The 20,154-nt window shown below is 40.8% G+C and overlaps 1 protein-coding gene across 1 annotated transcript in view; it reads left to right on the top strand.

The window, feature by feature from the left end:
- The window catches only part of schip1 (schwannomin interacting protein 1), a 251,215-nt gene that overhangs the window by 91,642 nt on the left and 139,419 nt on the right, over positions 1-20,154 (top strand). Inside the window, exons 7-8 of the mRNA XM_085380233.1 lie at positions 634-705; positions 936-1,071. Of these exons, the coding sequence (XP_085236359.1) occupies positions 634-705; positions 936-1,071 (208 nt within the window). The remainder of the gene's footprint in view (positions 1-633; positions 706-935; positions 1,072-20,154) is intronic.

The following is a 20,154-nucleotide window of genomic DNA, read 5'->3' as shown; positions in this document are numbered from 1 at the left end:
AATGATTCAGCAAATGACGATCAGGTTACGGTTGATATTTTCAATCGAGACTGTGGCTGCTTCTGTTTACTCACTCATCCCAGCAGCTCCACCATCACATGCAAACCCATGAAACTGTGCTCGGAATTTCTTCAGAAACTCCTCCATCGCAAGATTTTCTAACTGCAGGATGTTGCAGACAGCAGCCCTGGTGCAGACCTGCAATTTAACATATTGAAAGAAGAAGCTGCATAAGCCACCTGTGTAAGGAATTCTGATGTCAGCGATCAGCAAGGGGCTAATCCAGTTAATTTCTGTTTTATTTATTTCACTCTGAAACAGTTGTCCTTAGCAGATTAATGGAAAGAAGAAGAAGAAGCATCGGGGGGGGGGGGGGGGGGGGGGGGGGGGGTTATCTCTATCCCCTTTGCAGCATCAAATCACACCTTAGGTAAACCTTATAGTAATAAGCACAGAGACAGAATGATTATCCTGCTCTTGTTCTGCTGCAGTTTCTCTATAGGAGTGATTTACCACTGTTTAATTACTGATAACGTAGACTGGACCTGTATGGATGTATGTGTGTGTCTTTGTGTGTGTGCTGTTTGTTGTTCTTTGAATGTCTTTACCCCTTTCCCCTTTTCTTCTGCTCAGTAATCACCTGACTATGAACCTAGACAACAACATCAATGTCAACCTGCCACCAACTGAGAACAAGGTGTTGATGTGAGTATTTCTTTTATCTGTCTAAAAAAGGGCCATTTGCAGACTTTTGTTTTAATTGCAGTCATTAAAAAAACATTTAATAAAGTGCTTCATTTCTTGTGTATAACTACTATTATGTTAATTTCCATCATTGCGTTCATGAGATTTGAACATTTTTGTGCCTGTTTACCTCTCTGTAGCTTTCAGTGAGTCACAGTTCAAATGAATCTTTCTTTATCTTTTACATGCAGTATTCAGCGGGCTTGGCGTGACTTCCTGCAGCGACAGGAAGTGGAGAAAAGGAGCCCTTCCCCACCGTCCCTCTCCTCCTCCGATAAGATGAGCATGTCAATCAGCATGTTGACCCTGTCAGACGGCAGCACCCCAGTAAGTCACGCCCATGTCAAGCAAATGTTCTATTACAAATGTATGGCTTTAAACAACATGCTACATGTGTGATAGCATTTGAGGAGGCTGCGTGTCTGAGCGTGTGTGTGTGACAAATGACTAGAAATGACTGCCGTTAGTCACGTGTTGGTTGGTGCAGTAGTTTTGTGTTGTATGTTAACAATATGTAATACTATATGCAGGCTTATGTTAGAAGTGTGTGACAGTACAGTGGCAAAAGAAAATCCTTTTGATTTACCTGTTTGTTCTGCACTACTTGTTCATAAGATCTTATCTGAGCTTCAGAAGTGCAGTCAAACAGACACATTACACATTTCCATTAACAGCTTGGATTTAATAACTGATAACGGAAACTTTTTGGAAGCGCTAACTTCAACCTAGCATCTGTAGATTGGTAGGGTAGGGTCTTTACTTTACAACATGTTGGAGGGGACTGCTGAAGTAATTTGGTGCTGTATAAATAAAACTGAATTGAATTGATTAAAGCTCGACAATGTTTTCATTCAGCTCAGCTAGTTTTGCTTTTTGTTCATATATATTTTTATGAAGGCAAAATGTCTGGCCTCTAATTTGGTCGCACTTCAATGTGGAACTTAGTTGTTTAAACCTTTGTTGTTTTACTTGAGTTTTAGGGATATTGCATTGCTGCATTACCAAACCTTTCCTTAGGAGGGACCGTGACATGTAGGATTTCATTTCCCCTTTAACATGGTGAGCAGCAAAGTAACTCATAATTACTAGGCTCCCTCTACTGTACTACTCTGGGATGAATGCCAGATGTTGTGTGTTCTCTACAGTGTAGTTGTGTAAAGGTTTCTTTCTTTGGTTTCTTTGTGCCGTCTTGTTAAAGACACACGAGCAGAGATGTTAGTTAGCTTATCTGGCTGCTTTAAGCCTTTGGGTGTGACTTTGGGGTGTGTGGTTTACCTCGTTTAGTATTTTGTGTCATTTTAGCAGCGTGAGTAAAAGCAGTCACTGTGTTGACTTTCTGATGCTTTCCAGCTATATGCAACCAAATCAGTCGACAAGTCAAAGTCAAAGTCAAAATAGCTTCGACCTACACATTCCTGTTTTGTTTTATTGAATGGTGTTGATTGTTTTTCTTTCTGCTTTAATTTGCTGTGTAGAAACAAACAGTATATTTTAATTTTATTAGATAAAATACAACAGTGTTTTGGATTTCTTCTTTTTCTCACATGAGACTTTATTTTTACATAAATACAGAAAGTTCACAAATTTTTCTCACTTTTCTTGTCAGTGTTTTAATATGTTGCTCCAAGTTATGACAAGCCTTTTGTAGAGACTGTGAAACTGTGCTCGTAGTCCCACTTATGTCCACAAGGGGGCAGTATCTTAAAGCCAGTTTATTTGCTCCGCAAACTTAGAACCAGCCGCTATCAAAGAGTAAATATACGGGGATGTGGTCTCTCTTAAACACACTCTCAGAGCAAGCGCACGCTGAGAATAGAGAGCAGCCGAAATGCCATTCTCATTCAGCACATCTTCCGATCTTCCATTTAACCAGACCACAGTAAATCCCTGGGATTTTCTCTACTGCTTCTGTTGTGGTCATTATAATTCTGTACTGACGTCGTCTTCAGGCTTCTGGCTGAATAGCAAGTGTGTGTACACTCCTCTACTAATCTCTGAGCCTGAAGTCAACAGGCAGGTTAAATCTCAGAGACGGCTGGGAGAGTTCTGCATTTGAGCACACTTGGGTGGTACTTGTCCACTCAGTCACTACAGAGAAAAGCTTTTACACTGAAGAAGATTTGGATTTGGATTCTTGAGGACAAAAGGGGATCGAGTGGGTTATGAGTGAAGAGAATACAGAGTGCTGTGGAACAGAAATACAATCTGCTGGCTTAGAAGCTGTCAGGCGACCTATAAGATTCGCAGCTGGTGGTTGATGACGTTATACGCGCGCATCCATCCTGAATGTTTGCGTATAATGCCATCAGCCAAGTTTGTACACACGACAACAGCACACAAACACACACAAAAGAGACATCGTTTATGTGGCGGGGAAATGCTTAGCTCAGTGACTTCAACCTGCTGACAAGGCCAGATGATCATCACCAAGAGAGAAAGACAGCGCGGGAGCGTGCGTGTAATAGACCCTAAGGTCACGGGAGACGGAGGAGAGTGGCGGAGAGGAAAGGCGGATGAAAAACAGACGTTGCTTCACCGGTTGAATGTGCTGATGTTGTAGATCTGCCCTCCTCTGTGAGAAAGGAAGAGTCAGCTTTTGCTCTCTTGTGATTTCAAGAGAATTGATCGCAATAGCCCAGCGAAATCTGCGCTATTATGTTGAAGCTGTCTCGCTTCACACAGGTTCTCTCGCTTTTTGACCTTTCCCTCCCTTTGTTTAGTCGTCCTGTCTTTACGGTAATGTTTTAGCTGGTTGTGACATCTCCGCCCTGTTACATTTCTGTTGACCCAGCTAATCATTCTCAGCACACATTGGTGTTTGTACATTCATGGATAAACACACACGCACACACATATGCGGGATGGAGTCTTGAGACACGGTGACGTGGAAGCCATCGCTAAAGTGATTGAGTTTCTAACCTTTGTGACTACAACATCAGTCTTTGACAAAACCTTGCTGCATTACTCTGCAGCCTGTGTGGGTGGGTGTTTTTCTTTTTTTTCCCCACCCTTGTGTGTGTTTAAGAGAGATGAGTGTACTGTTCTCAGCCGAAAGATGTGGTTGACATGTGACTTTACTGTGTAAATTACTTTTCGCACTGCAACTTGGCTCACTAATTGCCATGGCAATCCTGCAAAATCGAGCAGCTCTAGATATCTCTCTTTATGATCGATCCCTCTGCTGTGTGGCAACGCCATCGAGGGTGGCAGAAATTATAGGTTTCATTAAAGGGGAACCTAACAAAACTCTGGCTTTTATGCTGAGACATGAATCAGCTGTCTACATTTTATTGTTTCATAATATTGTGCTGCATCAACACGGCTAGCCAGACCACCAGCAAGTACACACACACACACGCACACACACACACAGGCACGGGCACATGAACACACAGTCCAGTGCAGCTTCAATTTTAGACTGTCTAGATGATAGATGTCTTTTTATAACCAGACATCAATCAATACTGTTTTGGGACTGGCTGAATCTGTTTTTTATGCCTCTAGCAGTGTTGTTGCTCAATTACTGGAGAAATGAGAATGAAAACAAACATCCAGAGATCTTAAAAATTAAACAAGAGGTTTGTTATTTTTAAGTTTAAAAATTTGAGGGCTTTGATAGAGGTTCTAGTTCAGTTTTCTTCCTTGTTTTTTTTTTTTTTTTTAAGGTAATTTGTGGGACTGTTTTGGAGTGTGGGAGCTGTCCTTTACTTTGGTGCTGATCCATGCTCTTTAATGTAGTAGCAGAGTTTTGACAGTAGAGGGAGGGCCTGTATCACAGTCGAGTTTATTGGGTTTTCTTTTTAATACATACTAGATTAATACAATATCTTTAAGATCTAGCAGAAATATAATAAGTCAAATACTGCAACAGTAATTAACTGCTCGGTAATTACTCTGTAAGTACATAGAGGCCTAATACTTTTACATAAATTCATTCATATTATAGTACAATGCCACTTGGCAGAGAATAGTCATTTACCTTAATAGACGAAATAAGCTAGTGTTCCCGAAAAATATAACTAAATATATAAACTCTGTGTGTGTGTGTGTGTGTGTGTGTGTGTGTGTGTGTGTGTGTGTGTGTGTGTGTGTGTGTGTGTGTGTGTGTGTGTGTGTGTGTGTGTTGGCTTATGAAGGGCACAGAGGGCCAACTCAGTCCATCTGGCCTGCTAAGGTGCAGGGAAACTGAGCAGAGGAGTGCCGCCTTCTCTGTCTGCCAGCTGTCATATGTCTCCATCTCTGCCCCCTCCATCAGTGCTCTCTTAACACTCTCCTCCTCCTTTCATGTGATAGTTTATTTAGTTCTTAGAGTATTTTATGTCTTTCTCTTTTTCCATCTCAGTCTTAATGGCTCTCTCAGAGTGTCCCTGCATCTTTCTCAGTTTCAGTGTCTGTTTTTATCATTTGCTCACCCACATACTGTTCTCTTGGCTTTATCAGACCAGGCAGCAGCAGCAGCTGTGGAGGCCTGGAAGTAGAGATAAAAGAGGTTAGGCAAAGTTTAGGGAACTTTTGTGAGCTTACTGTACTGTCTGCTCTTTATGTACAGCATGAAGTAGGAGATGGCTTCAAAGAGAGATTAATCTTTCAGCAATATAGCACTACCTATTTAGGTCTTTGGTTTAACCTCTTGCATGTTTGTAGCTGTCCTTAAATAACCCCGACTGCTCTGCAGATGACTCAAATTCAATATTACACAAAGCACAAGAACTTCAGCAGATTACTGAGCCAGCAGGCTGCACAGTCTGTACCCTGTGTCAAAGCATTTAACCCCTCACATTTGTTTCACCCATTTAATCCAGTGCAGGATACAAATAGTTTCCCCGTCAGTGAGCTCACATAGTTTTAATGACGGATCCTTTAGTTTACTGCGCAAGTCAACCTTTCTTTACTGTATGTAGAGGAAAGCAGCAAAGATCACCTACTGTGTTACACAGGTAGAATGGTGATTACCCAAAGACCTCAGTATTGTTATTGTATAAATGGCTCTCCCTCGTGTTTACTGCGGCTTCATTCTGCTGTATTTACTGTATATTAAGCTCATAGTGCAGCATTCCCTAAAAGGTACCTTCATGCTGCATGAAGTATGAATATTTTTAAAGCATTACTGAAACTGTTGCCACAAAGTCAATTAAATCAAATCTGTTTCTTTGAAGCCAAATATCCCCAATTTATCTTGAAGAGCATCAAAGTTTAGCGCATCACCTGCAATGTTAAACTCTTTGAACAGGTGAAAAAAATGTTACAATTATCTGTTATACTTACCAACTATTTGGATATTTTTCCAGCAGTTTAAAAAAGTTATTATTTTAACGAAATGATTCACTGATTGATACAGGGGGGGGACTCCAGTTTCCATCACGACATACTTAACTTTGTTTTTAGAATAACACAGTTATTCCTTAATCACCACACTGCCCGCTAAGTCAGCAGTCTTTTGCATGCTGTCACCTTCCCAAACATTTCCTTTTCCCAATAGCGTTTCTCTGTTCCCCTCTACTGTCGACCAGAACATCCCTGCACTGATTTATGGTAATTATGCAAATGAAACATAAGGCTTTGGAAATTAATGCTAACCCCCACCAGTCTCTTCGTCACTTGAGGACGGGTGTATCTGGAGCCAATGCTTTTACAATCCTGTTACTGTAATACCAGGGACAATGCAAAAAGGCTAGGTCAGGAGATTAAGGATTGCCTTGAATTAGTTTAGGTTTATTGAAGCCTCATTGAGGCAGTTCATTAGGGAGGAAATTGATTGAAAAGGTATCCTACACATGGGTTTATACTCTTTCTTAGTCCTCGGGAGTGATGCTGGGTCTGTGGGCTGCAGATTTCATTGACATAATCCCTCTTGTCATAATCTCTCACCTAGATGAGATGTGCCGCATAGTAATCGTGTAGGTCTGTGTGTGCTGGCTCTTCACTGTGTCTGAGGTGCACTGAGTGATGGGCCTGACAGGATGCAAAAGACTGCTGTGACACACCAGCCATGGTATTGATTGACAGAATCATTAGTGACCCCGCACCAGTCCATCACCGTCTTGTGCGGAGACGGTCTGGTTCTTTATCTCAACGTTGCTGAGTTTTCTTGGCTGTAACCAAGTCAAACTGACTTAAAACAATCTGAGTCTCTAATATGTGCTCCAGCTCCAGTGTTACAACCACCCTGCAGACATGTGAAGGACATTCATATGACTCTTATAATTATGTATAAGGGAGATGGAGCCTTCTGCGTAATAATATCTAATGGAGGGCACCGAGGTCTGACTCTCTGTTAATCACCTGCCAGCAGCATGTCAAGTCAAACATGGGCCCTTTCTCACCTGGGACATGTTTGCAAATGGTAACAGCCCTCGCTTCAGTGTGACGTCATGTTGCATTTGTGTTGTATATTAGAATCCACAGGAGGTCACTGTTCTGCTTTGCTGGGATAGACTAACCCAATACCTGGGAGGAGTCCAGGTCCAGTAAGCAGAAAAAAAAACCTTTATCAAAATGGATCTAGTGTTTACTCTGCAAGGTATTCATTTTATTGACTATCAATTACTTTATCAATCTGGATTCAAAGGCACACAGTTTCAGAACACCCTATCCAGATCTGCAGGCACGCTGATGTTGTTGCTGTGTAGAGGACACTCTCAGTTTGTAAACACCCCCCTTCCCCTTCTGTCTGATAATGCCAGTCAAGGGCCTCTTCTTTTAAATTAATAGCTCATTATCAACATATTTGTAATTAAAAAGAGAGGTGAGCTGCTTTTTTTTTTTATTACACTCTCTTATCTGTCTCGCTCTACCTTTCTCCCTGCGTCCCTTCTATTTTGCCTCCCTTTCCTTTTCTCCTTGAGCCTTTTTAATTTCACAACACTTTGAATTAAATATTAAAGGGTTTCAGGATGACATCAGACTTGCGAACAAGCTGCTGGGTTTTTCTAGCCCGCCTTCTATTTATAAAATGTCATCCCTCCCTATTTTTTCACCCTTTTTTTCCCCTTCCAATTTCATTCTCAACTTCCTTTACATAAATTGGTGCTGTCAAAATGTGCTGGGATGAAAACAGAAGAAAGATCATGATAATAACAGAGTCTACAAATAGTAAACAATGGTGGATTAAACTCCCTTGAGACCTTACAGAGGAATTTACTCCCAGCATTTCATTTGAGTGACTGCATTGATATTACATGAAATGTAACGCATTGTATGGTAATATCAAATTATTGTTATCCACTGCTAGCTAATATAAACATTTTCAGGTTGTGTTACAATGATCTAAATAAACAACTACCTTTAAGAAACCTGTGAAAACTACACATTGATGTAGAAAATATTGTGCTGTTAACTGCAGGTCACTCGGGCCCCAGCAACTGATGTGCTTTACAAATCCCACTTTCACATGGAGACGTCAGTATTAACCAATGCAAAGGGAGAAGAGAACAGCAGCTTTGAACAGTATTTGTGCAACAACACGGACAAGCAAATTGAGACGCGTTCCCAAACCTTCACAAAGTCAAAAGATACTCACACGTGTGTCATTCTCTGCTAACATTTTAATATAAAAAAATACATCTGCTTGAAAAAACCTAGCATGTTACAACATATATCATTAAAAGGAGCAAAAAGCACCTTCTTTCCTTTCCCCTTTTCTCATACCAAGAGTGCCTTTCTGTCTTTACTGATCCCACAACCACCATTACGGTATTTCACTGATCTCCTGCTCGCTCCATAAAACAGACGTAATTGATCATCAAAGCCTGATTGGAGACAGCGATGATTTGAAGTGCAACAGACTGATACAATTATTCATTATCTTAGCTCTAGAATCTATTGATTGGGGCTTTGCAGGGGTAATCAAGAGCAGCCACGCGCTGTAAAGTGTGATACTTTATTCTGTAAAGTGTCCAACAGTAAGTAGATGGACACAGGACTCAATTTAATTCTGAAAGCTGATAAGCATGATAGTGGGAGTTACAAAGAAAGCATCTAATATTTTTTTTTGAGAGGACTGGATAAGAGGATGAAGAGAAGGAATATGGATTATCATCAGTGAGATAAGAATTTTGTAAAAAAAAATCTATAATAATAATAATAATAATAAATATAATTCACAGTAAATCACTTGTGTTGCTTTTTTCATGTTCTGTGTAATTTTTTTTGTTGTCTGTTCTGAACGAATAAGAGCTTGCTCAGTATTTATCCAGAGCACTGGCTCTGGATTTCATTTCATTTCATTTTGGAATAAAGTGTGTATTAGCACATCAGCTGCTACCTGTAGCTCATTAGCAGTGCATTTGTGCTGCCTTTTAGGCGACACTGAAAAATAGAGATGAAGATGGAACTGCGTCTATTTTCCTGTGCCACAAGTTCTGCCTACCTATAACTAGCGCTAGTAATGGAAATGTTTTATTAATAGGGGAGTTCATGCTCTCTGCCTCAGACATAATTCATGCTATTCATGCATAAGTGCATCACACATACATGTGCACATGTATGCACATAGGAAAGAAAGAGGTAATTAAGAGTATGTTACCGTAGCGCTCATTTATACTTGACATGATTTTACACATTCATACCTCAAGAGCTAGAAGATATCTTGAGGTGTGTGTGTGTGTGTGTGTGTGTGTGTGTGTGTGTGTGTGTGTGTGTGTGTGTGTGTGTGTGTGTGTGTGTGAGAGAGAGAGAGAGAGAGAGAGAGAGAGACAGAGAGACAGAGAGCAAAGGAACAGCCTGCAGCACGTTTTATATCCAGCCTCATTTACCAGATTCCACTCCTCCATTATCAGCTGGATCATTATCCTCTCTCCGCCCTGCCCTGGCTGCTCGCTTCAGCTGGGACTCAAGGTGGCACACTAAAACATCAACGCATACATCACTTACTTTCACCCAGAAAGCTTAGTATTCTGCATTTCTTTTAAAATGTGAACCTGAAAACTGAAAATAGTTCACTTCTGGGTGTATATGCGCACATAAGGGTGCAAAGTTTTCGTCCCGCTGCTGTTGTATGTGGCTATGTGTGCACGTGTCTTTTACTTGTGAGACGAGTGGTTTGCAGCTAAAGTCGAGTATCGAGATGGAGCGATACACGTCTAAGATTAGATAAAGGTTTCAGTTCTGCCACGAGCACGAAACCACTCAATGTCATACCGGTCGTTATCTTCTTTCATGTACATGTACTGTATAATGCTTTGCTGAGCATAATAGAATGCATTTTATGTGGCATAGCTAGTCATACGTACTGTAGGTACTCGTGAAAGGACACATTTGTCTGTGTACACCGGCAAAGATTACAGGTGGAGCATTAACTTTTCAACGACTGGCTGTTTCACTATGATAATAATTACTTAGAATAGATCACCGAAGTGAGCGAGGAAAATCATTTTACTTCTGTACAGAGAAGTCCTTTCTTTGATTTTGTACACTTGCTGCTTTTTTTCCTGTTTCCTATCAAGATGGCAAAATTCCCCCACTCAGACAATGAGTCTGTTTTCACAGCCTAGTCTGAACTTATATTTCAGAGAAGTTCTCCGTGTTGTTATTCAAGTCGAACAATCCCACTGCTTATTCAGCCCTGTGAGATCCCACTAATAGTCACAGTGACTGCTGAGGCGTGGAACGGTAGGATACACTGAACCGACTTTGGAAATATAAAAGACTGCATGCATACCAGAAGTCAGTTGTTGTGTGTGTGTCTGCATACTTTTTGGTGTGTATGTGCTCTCTCAGATGTGACCATCTAAGCTGTGATTTTTATTAAAATACTGAACATGCAGTCTGTTTGAGAAGGAGAGAGTGAGAGTGAGGAGGGGGATTTTGTTTCTCGGTTTATTGCTTTGGCATTTAGAGACAGGAGAAATCCTGAGGAGGAGAAGAAGAGAGGGGAATGTATTGAACAGAAGGGAGATAAAAGGGGGAGAGGAAAAGCCTATTCTTCTTCCCACTGAGTGTTCTGGTCCCCAGAGAGAAACAAACTGATTTGTGATTAATGAAAAGATGGAGAAGAGGCTTCCTCTCCTTCTTTTTCTTCCTCCACAGTCCCTTTCTCTTACTAACCTAAATCTCTCACCCAGAAAAATCCATCTTGGTAATGATGTATGTGTATTGGGAATGATTAGAGAGCAGATAAAGAGGGAAATCAGTCAATAAAATAAAGACAAAAATATTTTATAATGTTATCATCGCACAACCACTTTGTGCCCCATGGAAATAATGTGCAATCGTGAAGTAAAGACCTCACCGCTTGGAAAAGTCTCATCTCTCTCCTGTGGAGCTTTCTCTCCACTTTCACAAGTGAGTGTAAGTTTTGTCTTCTAAGTAAGCTCACGAAACTTTCTACCTTGCTGAAACTACACATTTGCTCCACAACTTAAGATTCGATTTTTTTTTTTTCATTTTTTAAGTGAGAAACTTTGATAGAAGACATGACCTTAAAGGGAAAGAGGGAGATCCTGAGCTCTATGGAGCATTTTCATGTTTCATTAGCTCAGTGAAAACCAGCTTTGTTCCCTATCATCACACAGTGCATATTCCTGTGCCGCACTGACATTACAGGTCATCACTTTGCCCCAGTTATTCATCCTATGACAATGTCGAAGGAGGAAGGTCGTTTTTTTAATGTATTCTCAAAGCATTTATAGGAGAACATGGTTGAAAAAAAGTATGTGAAAGAGTTGTAAGACGTGCGGAAATGGAACAGGGGTGAGCCAAAGTATCATAATTAGAGACACCTGGAAGATCGGAAACCAAGGCGCTATACTGCACCTGCCTGTCACAAGGGAGACTTCACAGCAACCGTAGTGCAACTCCTCGTTCACGTGACATTTCTCGGGGAAAGCAAACCATTTTTAGTAAATCAAGAGTGGGGACAGGAGGATGGAGGCGTAAAGGGAGAGATGGTAATTAGGAAGAGGAGAAGCTTTTCTGCTGAAAGGCAGAATGTTGAGAAGACGAGCTTTGATTTTACGCATAAATTCATGGAGTGCCAAGGTGAGCGGGTGAAACTAAGTGCCATCAAGGGGTGTGGCAGCAAGCCTACTGAGGCAGATATGAGGAAAGTAAAGCAAGAGATTTTGAGCACTTTAAACAGGATAAAAAAAAAATACTTTTGTGTCTCATTGGAGCTTAATGCAATGTGAAAAAAATAAAGTGAGAAAATTTAAAATATCCATCCATCCATTCATTCTCTTCCAACTATCCTTATCAGGGTCTTGGGATGCCTGTAGCCTATCCCAGCTGCCATAACACGAGAGGCGGGACACACCGTCGACAGTTCGCCAATCTGATGCAGGGCTAACACAGAGACACAACCATTCACACTCACATTCACAAAGTTTTTTGAGTAAACAACAAGATTTTAGCGTCAGAGACATATAACTTTACATTCACAACTTTCAGCTGCTCCCTTATTTCCAGCAGCAGATTCAACTCCATATTTGGTTTGGCACAGGTTTTTATACCAGATGCAAATCCTTCCATTTATCCCGGCTTTGGGGCCTAGCTTGTGGATAAATGGGAGGGCTGTCAGGAAGTGTGTCTGGTGTTAAAATCTGTGCCAAGCCAAAAATGTTATTGTTAGCCTCATAGTAATGTTGTGATTAGGTGAAGAAGAAGAAAATATAAGATGCCAGAACTAAAGATTAATAAGTAAACAGGTGAGAAAATTCAGAAAGCTCAAGTAGGCATGATTTTGTGGTAAATTGACTGTTACTTAAATAGTGCTTTTCTCTCAAAATACTATAAGCTTCATTCATCCATTCACACACATTTAATTTAAGGTGACATTCATACACTCACACTCCAATAGATTAATCGGGGGCAACTTGGGGCTCATCGTCTCGCCCAAGGATTCTTCAACATGCAGACCAGAGGACCCAGAAATCAAACCGCTCTACCTCCTAACCCAGACTGCCTTAGCTACTAAGCTTAGTGTTACTAAAGTCACCTAAACTGGCCACTCATTGAGGATTTTCAAGGTCATGACTCAACTACCATAATGTCTGGATATATAGTATACAGGTAATTAAATAAATGTTGACACTAAGTGTTTCAGTACAGTAAGGTTAGGTAAAGATTTTGGTAACGTCACTGGTTACTCGCTGGTTTCTGAAAGGTTTCCACTTTTGCTTTCTTGTGTTTGACAAGTCATTCATTCAGTCATTCAGTCATTCATAACCAATGAGTGGCATTTGCATACCAGATAATCCTCAAAATAGACTTAAGTTTATATTCAATATGATCTGAAATGAGTGAGGTCAAGACAGAAAACCGCAGGCATGTGACCACTAACCATGTGATGTTAACTGTCTTCCTTTGGGTGTTCATAATAATCTTGACAATGTAGGATCAGTCACACATGCCTAGAAACCAGCCCATGACTATCTGGCAACCAGCAGTCAAGACAGAAAAATTAGTGTCCTCCTGTGAGTGGTTGATGAAGGTTGATGGCATTTGCTGGGAAAATGATTGCTAAAGCCCCAGTTACACAGCCCCATGAACCAGTCACGGATCCCCTGGCGACTGCTTGTCACTAGGGAAAAGTCACTAGGTCATGGCTTGTAGTTGTAGTTTGAATAGAAGAGACAGACTTGTCTACACACGCTGTTAAGATGTGACACAAATCGAAAATGTAGACTTTTGCCTTCAAAGTGAAAGTTGTGCTGTATGAAGCATGTGGCTGCAGTGCTTAGACATAATTTCTGGTTTGCTTTGTACATTTTCGACTTGTAATTAGCAGGTTTTGCATCCAAACATGAAAAACCACAGCCAGTTCTGGCAATGTGCTAACAACCAAAGCAATCACTGGGAGATTTTTAGTACAACTAGCCAGCAACCTCCAGGAACTACTGCCAACTAGTCGGGTAACACGTGGTTTTCCCTAGCAGCCACAGCTGTCGCCATCTGGTGTCTTCATATAGAATGCATGAGTATATGCATGTCATTGTCAAAGGCAGGAACAGACCTGAGCTTGTAAAACTTTTAACTTCTCTTAGTGTTTATTTTCCCCCTTCTCACTACATTTAAATGTATCTGATATGCCTAACCTGCATTTGTTCATTTAAGCTAACAGCTACACTTTCTGTTTCTGTGTATTTAGGAATTTTGCAAGTGTTGCCTCAAAGACAGCACGTCTACTCTAAGTGTATCCTGAGTGACAACAGGCATTCTGCACCAGACAATGTTCAATGTCTGCATATTTGCATCAGCTGTCTAGGAAATGATGCATGCAGGATTCATAGAGCAAACAAAGAATGGCTGACAGCTTTGATATGACAACGCTTTTCCTCTCCTATGGAGCTCCACGGTTTCAAAATCACTCATTCCCTGAGTTCATGAACTGTGGAGAAAAAAACGGCATGTGCAGGAGAGAGTACGACAGAGAGGACAGGAAATGTAAGGAAAAGAACAGAAGTCTTCCTACAGAGTGCTTCCTGAACAATTCTTCTGTGGCTTCCCACTCCTGTGAGGAACATAGGGTTTGCTGAGAAAAGAGATCACATCAGTATTAAATCGAAGGCATTTTAACTGCTTTGTAGGAAACAGAATTAACTTGGGGCTAGCAGAGGTAGAAAGTTCACCAGGTACACGCAGGGAGAAGCTAACTAGTTTAGAGAGAGAGTTTTTCAGTTCCAGTAATGTTTTATTAATTGCAGTTATGAAAATTAATATCTCACCAAATATCAGAGCTTTAGGCTAGTTTCTGTCCAATAATTCTCTTATTAATTGAAAGGCTCTTTTTCTGCCCACACACTGTTTTGTTCTTCGGTGGGGATAAATATTTCATTTGATGATTTACATTTCCAGGAGGCAACTATCTCCCCTCATGCCATAAAGGCTAGAATATGGAAATGGCCTGAGTCGCTTTGGCACAGTCAATGCATTCGAACTGCAGAACATCAATCACAATATATACACTTCTATACCACCATTCCTTATTTGCATATGAGTCTTTTACAAATTCAATATTGTGCTCTCACGAGTACTGTTTGAACGGAGAAATGCACTCTGCATGCATAATGCATCACAAACATTTTCTTTTAATTGAACACAATTGTTTCAAGTTCCAGTAAGACTCACAATCACAGCACAGACACAACATTTCTCCGAACAGTTCAGCAATTTGTTGAATATAAGATGATTTAATATATTTCTGCAACCACAGGACACAAGATCAGTTTTCTGGAACAAACATGAGCAGTAGCGCTGTCTACTGGAGATCATCAGTACTTATATTTAATTAAAAAATAATAATTAGTAATTAGTGTGCTGTTACAGATCAAGACTGATTTACTATGTCAAGTTAAGATGCAGTTTTCATGACATACCCCCAAGTGCTGGCACTCCGGTGATGTACCAGCATCTGTGATGTGGTTATAGAAAGGAAGCCACTTCCATTAATTAGTATTATATGTGGACAAACTACCAAAATAAAAGCACTACCAGCAAGGCTGTTATTGAAAATAAAAGGGGAAAAAATGAGGAGCAGCTGAGGGTGGAGATCGCTTCAACAATGACTTCACCACATTCTGTAATAGCATGGGTTTTGAAATAACATATTTCTCTTGCATACATTTGAAGCTTAGGAGCTACTGACTGCCAAAACTGCGGACAAAGGAAAAGGTAAAACAATGATCTGTGTACCCTTTTGTCTACGTATACTTTGCACATCTTTGGAGCATCTCTCTTTTTCTTGTTTTATTAAACGGTATGAATAATGTCTGTGCAATATTAGAATGACAAGGGGTTTGAACAGTGTGTTAATGCACTGCTGTGTAATACCTAAAATGTATCTAAAGCCCCTCTCAGCTCATCTATAACTTCTCTAAAAGGACACCCCTTTTTGCTTGTTCATACTGAGCCAAGCAGAGCTGACCTAATGCCACAAGAGAGATTTTTAGTTAGCACATCGCTGCTCTGGAATCGGACTGTAGAGATGCAGGTAATCTCGGTGGAGTTATTTCATTGTAATAGAAGAACACCAAGCAAAAAATCTTCATACCTCAGCTGCAGTTTGATGAAGGGGTGATGTTTTGGTGCAGGGGGAAATGAAACTTATACTGTATGGCAAAACTTACTGAAGCAGAAGTCTCACTCCACGAGATGAGAGTGTGACATCCTTACATTAACACCCAAGTTGCGATAATTACAGCAGGCCTACAAGAAGTGTTTTACAGCTAGCAAGTTCATTATCAAGGCAAGCCAGCGAATATTCATATTACATGTCCAAGTCCTGTATGTGTGTATGTTACGCTTATACACGTAAATGTTCTGTTAAGCGTAAAACTGCCGGATCGTGCCTTCACACACGTCTGGCCACGACGTAGCCGTGAAAGACAGTTATGCACTAAGATTAGAAACACAAAGTCTTATTCGATCTTTGTAATGAGAAACCTGTCCTCATTTCTATGCTACTGATTTGTGGAGAGACTGGAGAGGTCCATGTGCGGTGAGAAAAGAGCAAAAGCCAATCAATGTTTTCAAAGTAGAAGAGTGCACTGCGGCTGCTCTCTCCTAACAAAGAAATCGCCCATAAACCCATGCAAAGAATTGAAATGATTTATTTATTAGACTTGCTGTTTAAAAATAGTTCCATTTTCATCATCGTTACACGGTGTTTACCGTATCAACTTTAAAGCAACATGTTTTTGCAATTTTGCAGTAATGAAAACCAAAACAGGTGTCCCTAGCAGTTTGAAACTTTACCTAGGAGGGATTTTCCATAAACAAGTGTCATGTCAGTGAACCAGTGTTCATCTCTTCACAGCTAATTATCTTGTAGGAGACGGCACATAGCACGGTGCTTGGATCAGTTTCAATGAGCATACTGCATGTGCTAAACCAGGCGCCGTAGGAAGTGGAAATCACCAAAGGACGCAGGGAAATCTCTTTGCTACACTGAGGTATAGAGTGGGATTAGCAGTGATGGGTTTGACTTTGCTGTAAACAGGCTGAGCAGTAATGCAGTTGTATTAGAACAGTTTCTATCACAGGCTGCTGAAATCGCCTCCGATGCGATGTGGGTGCATTATTGTGTCCCTGACGTACGTACCTTTGATCAGCTGCGATATTTAATTACACTGAAGAACACCCTGAACATCTGAATTTGTTTCCACTTTGTTTTTGTTTTTTCATTTACTCCCCTATGCATTTATAATAGAAAACAGCTGGGCATAGCATAGGGAGCAATAAAGTGTCTTATCCCGAAAGCCTTGCTATCATAGCTGTTTGCATTCATGTTGAGCTCTTTTGTGCAGTGTGACGCTTTATGAACACAGATGTTCACTGAACGCAGAGACAGACAGATTAAGAGGATAACTGCTCATTTACAAATTTTGAAATTGTTGAGTGTTGTCTCAACATATACACAACATTTACTACGTAGCAACTAACAGCTGTCAGAGATTAAAGTAAAAGGGAAAAGATGCCAAAATGCACTCATTTCTCACCAAACCCCAAGTCCATTTTTACGTGGTAGCTACAGCACAAGCGCAAAGGGTGGAGACAAGATGTGAGTTATTGAATTTGTAATGAATGGTCTCAATGACACCACTAGCTGCCAGATTGCATATTTTAGCTCAATCCATCACTAACGGGACATTTTCAAATCTTACCCTGAAGCTGAAATATGAAAATCACAGCCACTCTGCCTGGTTTTAAGACTGAAGCCATCAATCCTCTGGCCCCCATCTTTTCACAGCCTTAATTACATGGTATCTCTTGTGCCATCTGCCCTCCTGTCCAAGTCTGGTTGTCGTTCAGTATAAAATGAGTGAGATGAGCCTGTTCTAATTAAATAAGAAAGAGATAGACTGGGGAGATTACAAGATGTGTGTGCAATATGAGCTGGGTGGAAAAATGTCTGTACTTGGCAGTTGGTGTTTATGAACTGCTTAGCTGTCGAGTCATGCCACATTTATATAGGATAACTGAAACGAAAGATATGAAACCAACCTCAACAGAAACATCTGTAATAGACAAATGTTGTATGTTCTGCTATCAGAAACCTGAAATACTGCCGTATTTCATGCTTCAATGTGTGTAATGAAGGCCACCCAGAGGAACTGCTGCTACTACAGCTCATTCAGTAAATAACAATTACACATGTTGACACTTGTATGAGCACAGCATAAGCATTTTGTGTTAGCAACTGTTTTTTTAGTGTAAGATAATTAACGCATATTGTACTCTTACCCTCATTTCTTTTTGCTCCGTCACAGCAGTAGAAGGTAGAATTCGGATTCTGTTTCCCTTCTTATCCGCCAACAGTGTGACTTATAATTGGTGGAACTGATCAAATGAAATGAGTGAGCTGATGCAGTACAGCGCAGTGCAGAGCAGAATAGTGTCAGACTAAAATTGCACACGCGCAAATGAATTACATTTATGAGATCAGACATTTACATGAACTCTGTCTCGCTTGCCAGCTCTTACAGAAGGCAGAAGGCACCTGCAGAGAGAGGAAATGGCTCACTTTTTGTGCATTTGGGAGGCTGGGTGTTACTGGAAATTTCCTGAAAACAGCTTACTCATCCCTGAAACAATATATCTGTTATTTCCGTCCTGTTCGTATATCCCCACTGCACCAACTGATTCCCCCCATTTGGTGCGTGCAAACATGTGTAGATGGCTCTTACGGGAAGGTGTAGGTCTCAAGCCTTGCAAGTGTTATCTCTTTAACAGAGCATGGAGCACCCTGTGGCGCCGATCAGCTGGGCAGCCATCTCTTCCACAGCAGGACATGCACTGGTCAGAAATACTCGCTGCTTTGCTTTTCTCCGAGGGTTAATCGAAGAGCTGCAGGTATGCCCTAGGGGGAAACAGGTGGAAAGAAGGATTAGGTTAAAGACAAGAGATCTCGTGAATGTGCGTTTATTGATTAAAATGACTAGTTGAGTCTAGTTATTTGAATCAATCAAAGCTGATTCTGTTAAACAGAATCAGCTTCTGGGGATTTCCTTACCTGGATGATTGAGCATGCATCAAGAAGTTTTTCTAATCAGTTTATTGAGGGACATTTCTCCTCATGCATACCATCCAAACCAGTGCTTTATATTGCTCTTGCTCCAAAACAAGGTCAAATATTATATAAAGGTCAGAGTGATTAAATTTTACCTGTGGTTCATACCAAGTTCATTGAATACATGAGACTTAACTCACAGGGTAAGCTCAAATGTCAAACTCCTGAGTCCTTGACCTTAGATCTCCTCCCAGTGGCTTCACTGATTTATCTTTGTTGATGACCTTGCAAGGAATAAAAAAGAACATCTCAGTTTTCTTTCTTGCAGGTGTGCTTTTGTGTCTGGTGAGATATACTGGTGTATCTTCCAGAAATTCGGAAGTACGCGGATCCCGTGTCCATCTCTGCCTTCCCCAGAAAACTTCTCTGCCTCCTTAGGCTTTGTGCCCTGAGCTGAAGACACAAACGACCGCCAAGGCTCTGTCAGTTTCACAGCAAACAGTCGCTTGTCACTTCACAGTGGTGAAATCAACTCGGATAAGAGGATTATGTGACTGAGGACAACTGAACAGAACATTTAGTGTTGGCGCCAAGAATCAGCTCGATCAACAGCTAAGGGTTATTAGGCAGCTTGCAGACTTGAAGTCCTCGCTATCTTTCATTTACTGTCCTCGACTCCTGCCGTTATCTTCTTCTGCCCCTTTCTCCTGCTAGAGGTTTTCTTTTCCTCTTTTCTTACGCCCACTTATTTACTCCTCTGTTATATCTGTAGCCTTGCACCTTTCTGTTAAGATCACTTACATCTTGCTGTTCGGTTATTCCTCTTCTTCCATCCTTATTATGGTTGGTAATTCATCAGTTTGCCAGCATGAGAGTAATATTGCAGTTTGCATTAATCAGAAACTTGTATAAACTGTTATATGGCTGGTAATAACACTACGTGTGTGTACGTGTTTTCTCTCCTCTTATTAGGATCGTCAATTTTCCAGCAGGAAATATATGTTCACCTCTCGTGCTTTAATGTGTGTGGAATGCCTGAGTGCTGTAAAAGAGAGCCATAATTGTACCACATCAGAGAGAGCGAGGAAAGTGACTACCCCCAAAGGACCTGCAATACAAGAAAAGATACTTACACAGAGAGGAATGCAGTGACACAGTCGCTTATCCGATAGACCATCAGTCACACCACTTGGATGGGTGATCTTGGAAAACCCTTGAAATTCAAAGGAACAGAAATATGGTTTGTAAAGTTTAGGTATTTCTGTTTTTATTGTATTACATTTTTTTTATTTGTTAATCCAGGGGGAACATTGTGGTTCTGCTCTCATTCCCAGCTGCAGAATGACTTTTAATGCCAGTTGGTCTTCATTTCTGGCAAAATATTTTACCTTGAGGGAGAGAAAAGAGCTCAATGTCTGGCTCCCCGCTTCTTGTTTTCACTTTTTATTTGTGTGAGCAATGAAATG

The sequence above is a fragment of the Rhamphochromis longiceps genome, linkage group LG14 (genome assembly GCF_057381845.1).
Source record: "Rhamphochromis longiceps isolate RC_006_pf linkage group LG14, R_longiceps_female_GT1.1, whole genome shotgun sequence".
Lineage (NCBI taxonomy): Eukaryota > Metazoa > Chordata > Actinopteri > Cichliformes > Cichlidae > Rhamphochromis > Rhamphochromis longiceps.
The sequence above is the reverse complement of the archived record's forward strand: the minus strand, read 5'-3'. Positions and strand labels throughout refer to the sequence as shown.